This window comes from Polyodon spathula, unplaced genomic scaffold (assembly GCF_017654505.1).
Source record: "Polyodon spathula isolate WHYD16114869_AA unplaced genomic scaffold, ASM1765450v1 scaffolds_431, whole genome shotgun sequence".
Taxonomy (NCBI): Eukaryota; Metazoa; Chordata; class Actinopteri; order Acipenseriformes; family Polyodontidae; genus Polyodon; species Polyodon spathula.
The window spans coordinates 1-5,065 of NW_024471923.1; the positions used below are offsets into that span (position 1 = coordinate 1).

Consider the following 5,065-nt stretch of genomic DNA (forward strand, 5'->3'; position numbering starts at 1 on the left):
GAAGAGAGCCCTGGTTGAGTCAAACTCTTTGGGTTTGCAGGTCTTGTCCAGCAGGGTGGTCTTGCCGGGTTCCACTACTGGTATGGGCTCCATGGTCACAGCCACCACCGTCATCACACCATTAGGCATGCACACTGGAGAGAAGGGGGTGAAGTTGAACCAGGACACATTCAAAGAGAATTCGCTGCATGAACCAGTTCAAGATTGCCACACCAGTCATGTGCCAAGTGGCCTCTAGAGGATACCTACAGCTATGACCAGAAGTCTTGTACAAGCACCCTGTAGAACCATCCCATTTCTCTTTAGTCAAGCCTAAAGAGAAAACATTACATAGCTCTTTGTAGTCCATCCCCCATATATACTGCATGACAAGACTTCAAACCCAATGCAGCTTATTGGGTTACTCAAATCCTACAAATCTAGGTGATGCACACGTTCTGTGCCAGAACTGTAGGTGGTCTCACACCAGTCTGTTCTAAAAGGATCATGCTATGGTGCAGGCTTACTTGCAGAAGCATCACCCAAATGATACCAGTTGCTTGTCTGCAGACTGCAAGAGGCCAGGCAGACCATTTAGAACTTGGAAAGGTGGCATTATGGATTGTTGCACTGAACTGCAAGCAACATCATGGTCAGTGGAATATTCTTTCTAGCAATGGAGAAGGAGCCTGGTACAGCTTGTTTATAGCCAACATGTGTACAAGTGGCATGGCATACAAGACAGAAAGTCCAGCCCACTTTGTACAGCTTCTTACCCAGCAGCTGCTTGGTAGCAAACTGACAGCGCTGTACAGAGGACAGCACTGCCGACAGCGTCCTGATATCCACCAAGGTCAGTTCTACTCGAACAAAGAGGCCTCGGAGGGAGATATCCTGGAAAAGGAGACAAGCAACATTCCTCAAAATAGCCAGCCCACTTTGAAGCACACCAACCCACAGAGGAGCAGGCTTTCCAGCCTAGTGGTGCCGGGAGAACTGCAGATTTAACAAGGTTTGGGTCTGCTCAAATACTAGGTACTAGTGTTAATGCACTAGAACAATGACTAGACAAGGTAATCCTACAACACCCAATTCAGCCTCTAGAGGCTCTGCTAAGTTGAAGGCATTCCTAGTAGCCTCCACAGACTTACCTCGTAGATGCAGCCAATACTGAAGAGCGGCACCTCCACAATAAGCTTGGTCTGGTTGGTGATGATGTAGCCCCGTTGAGCCACCAGCTCAGAGGTAAGCTGGTGTTTCTCAATGTACATGGCCCAGAGGTGGTCCATGTTCCCACGCATCACTTCAAAGACTATGCTCTTTTCAGTACAAGAGCCCTGGATCACCGGAAGTACTGGGGAGGCAAGAGAAGAGTGAAGAGCATGCTGTAGCATCAGTGGCTCATCTTTGGTTTATGAATCAAACAGAAAAGGATGGGGTGCCAAGCCATTCTGTGTACAACGGAAGACCCAGCCTGTGACCGGCTTGAACAGAGATCCAGATTTTCCCCCAAAAACAGACAAAGTACTACGCTAGTGGTTTGCCTTGGGAGTCTGCAGCGGAAGATGTCTAAAATCCCCAAGTACTTTGAATCAAATCAAACTTGTTCTCCAGTGATCAAGTCAGGGCCATTTGAAGTCAGAGCTTGAAACACTGTCTTGTATTAGACAGCAGTGTCAGAGGAATAACCAAAGACATGACTGGACAAAGAGTGCACATATTGGTGGAGGACTATCTACATCGTTAATGTGTTTTTGCAGAGACATTTGGTGCCCTGCAAAGGAAAACAGAAGCTGGAACCTGAACTTACCCTTCACCTACAGGAAGGCCTTGGAGTACCCGTTTTGTTGAAGCTAAAATCCATGAAGCCTAACATGTAGTTTTATCCCCATTCTGAACCCAAGCCAACCTTACAGTAAAGGTTTTGTTCAAGATACAGCAAGTATTATTGCTTTCTAATTCAGGCTTGGAGCTGAAGCACTATAGCAATTGTATGCGATTTATACAAATTGTTGTGGGTTTTACAAAGCAATGATCATTCTGCATTTAAAAGGAAATACAAAAAAAATGAAGCCATCTTTACACAAGGGTTTCTCTTGACGCAAAGATAGTCTCACAAGAGCAAGAATTGCCTAAACCAGGAGAGATTTGAGGGATTTTAAAATATGAACAAAATTAACCTTGAAGGGAATCTCCCATAGGAATGCTAACCAGCTTTCAGGAGTGGGGAGTTGAATCTTTGTTTAGTTCATTCTTCCTTTCTGCATTTAGTTGCACCTATTTTAGGTCCAATAACTGTTTCTTTGTATTCACTAGAAGCATTGTCCAGTCCAATTTCAATAGAAGGGAGATCCTACATGATTTTGAATTCAAAGAAGGTATTCCAGCATAACTAATCCAAAAATAAAACACTTCACCTTGCAAGGCCAATAAAAAACAATCCACCTTTAGTAATGCCATATACAGTTCAGGGTTTAGCCGAGCGCTAGCAGTTTCTGGCCAGCAGTGATCATAAACTTCAATTATTAAGATGATACCAATAGGGGTGCATGTCTGCTAGTGTGGTAGCTGTATGCAAAGCCTAAAAAAAGGTGACAGCATGCTAGCTTGCATGCATGACATTTTCTGGAGGCTTACAAACTAGCTCAAATTGAAAAATGTGGAGACACCAATTCCATGAGTGGGCACACAACCCATTCAATCCTTTGGTTGGGAGAGAATTGGTCCAGTCGGTGTTCGGCGACACTTCCCAGCCCCAATACTTACCGACATCCTTAATCTGACACACAATGGTTGCAGGGTGGAAATAAGGCTCATTCTCAGGGATGATGTTCAAGGTGTAGTTGATATTCAAGGTAAACTCCCTGACACCATTGCCAATATACTGCCAGAAGAACAAAAAAAAGGTGCAAGCAGGAACAAAGTCAGCAACTGTACTGGAGAATAGACCAGTATAGCTTGGATCTTGAGCCACTAATGTACAGGCCTGCTTTCATCCCTACCTTTTGTGGGATGAGTGGATGGGTGAAGGGGACCTTCAGGACAAAAGACTTTGTGCCATTGGGGTGGTGGACCTCAGTTAGCACAATGCCTTGGTTTATGGCCTCAGGAAGGGTCAAAGGAACCCCATTGATGGTGAAGTTCTTCAGCTCAACGTCAGGGTTGAAGACGCCAAGGGTCACCGTGAAGACCTTTTCTGCTGGGATGGTATCTAGGAACACAGACATTTAGAGGTTAGCATTACAGATTTATAGCCAGGTCTAGTGTTATAGTCCAGGAACTCCCAGGGGAAAGAACAAAGGCAGGCCTAAAGGGGGCCATCATGGTTTAGGCTGCAATACACATTGGCACCAGCACAAGGCCATTAAATTCCATGCTGGCAAGTAGTGTACTCACTGTTGACAACAAAGGGGGTCTCAGCAATGAAGGGGGTGCGGACTGGCTTGAAGGAGCGGTGCTGGGTCACTTCCCACAGGTCATCTGCCCACTGGTGCTCAAGGTATAGGTCAATGGCGTAGATACGGTTGTACTGGTTATTTATGACACGACTCTGGAGAGACAGAAGGGCACGGTCACAAGATTAAAGTTGACTCCATTAAAAGCCATCAGAACCAAGGCTGGAAGGTTCATTGGCCAATGGAGTCTGCAAGGAACAGCTCAACATAAATTAACTATGTATTTACTCAGGACAGCCAACACTTCTGCCATGGGAGCATGAACCAGGTGTCTGGGATAGTGTGGTCAAAGTGTTTTACAGAAAAAACACCAAGGGCATGCAATCTAGGGATACAAGGAGTCTGCAACACATCCAGAAGCTACCTGGCTGTCAGTGAAGGAACTCCATAGCCAAACCCTCCACCCACTTCTGTAAACCCCCCCTTGTTACCTTTAGGTAGCCACCCTCTGCTCCATAAGGAATGGCAATTTCTATCAAGGTCTCATTGACCTTCAGTTCATAGCTCCGTCTTTGGATAGTGGCAAGGTCAAGCAGCTTCCCTTCCACACCCATGGAAATATCCTTGTCCTGGAACTTCTCTATATGCAGGACCAGTGGAGTGAGGACTCTGGGTGCTACCCAGGCCAAATGTGTACCATCAAAGGTACCAATATCTAGGAGGGAAAAAGAGGTTTTTGCTTAACTGCTCCATTAGGGAATCCTATACAAGTCCAAGCAGATGGCAATCAATGGCCAATGGAGAAAATGGCATGATCACAGCCCTTGGTTGAAGGAATCTGTAGTGCTAGCATGCAGAGAGGTTACAAAAGAATTCCTACTAGAATTGACCAGTTAACAAGGACCACACTATGGCAGTAGTTTCACATGGTCTCTGGACCATGGCAAGACAGCCAAGCATTAGATCTTACTCTTGGTACAGGCAGCGGAAGTGTCCACCAATAGCAGCATCCACCTTTGCTTGTAGAAGACAGTTGCCCGGATTGCTTCCACTTGGATTCCATTAACCTGGAAGAACATGGAATGAGCTCAAGCACAGCAGTGATACAAGTGTGCTTTGAGACACTAATGGAGCAATATGGAACCTTGGCACACCCACCTACATGGACCTCTGCTTAACACACTACAGAAGTAAATATTTAGAACCCATCAACTCCCCCCCTCCAGTTAAAGGCAATTTTGTAGAGGTCTTACTGTAAGCCTTTCTGATTCAGGCATGTTATAGGGTGAGCGGAAGAGGATCCTAGTGGAGGTGGAGTTGATCACGTAGCCCCAAGACTGAGCCAGGGAGGCATTCATGGATTTTGCTGGCTGTCCAGTCTTGTGGAACACAACCTGCCACACTGACATTACAGCTTCCTGGGCCTGGAACACAGGAGACACAGCAGCTGCGCAGAAGGTCTAGGGACTGGGGTAGGAGGCAAGTAACCAGCTTGACTGGGAAAGTATAGAGTGATTGTAGTAGTCAAGACCCAAGCTCCAAAGCTTGTTCAAGACACTTCATTTATACAGGTGAGCAGCAAGTCACATGCCTGCATAGACTACAAAATTACAAGGGGCACAAGTTGTGTGGAGCAAAGTCATTGACCAAGTTACAAATCTGTGGCGGAATTACCCGTAGCTCCAGGTTAG

General features: G+C 46.0%; 1 protein-coding gene across 1 annotated transcript; it reads right to left on the bottom strand.

Moving 5' to 3' along the window:
* Positions 1–5: 5 nt before the first annotated feature.
* LOC121308139 lies at positions 6–4,798 on the bottom strand (the record flags this gene model as incomplete). Its single annotated transcript, XM_041240430.1, has 9 exons — positions 6–134; positions 756–873; positions 1,131–1,333; positions 2,746–2,863; positions 2,982–3,190; positions 3,376–3,529; positions 3,866–4,089; positions 4,345–4,441; positions 4,628–4,798. Coding segments are annotated over 9 exons (1,423 nt in total), but the record flags the coding sequence as incomplete, so codon positions are not given.
* Between the last annotated feature and the right edge of the window lie 267 nt (positions 4,799–5,065).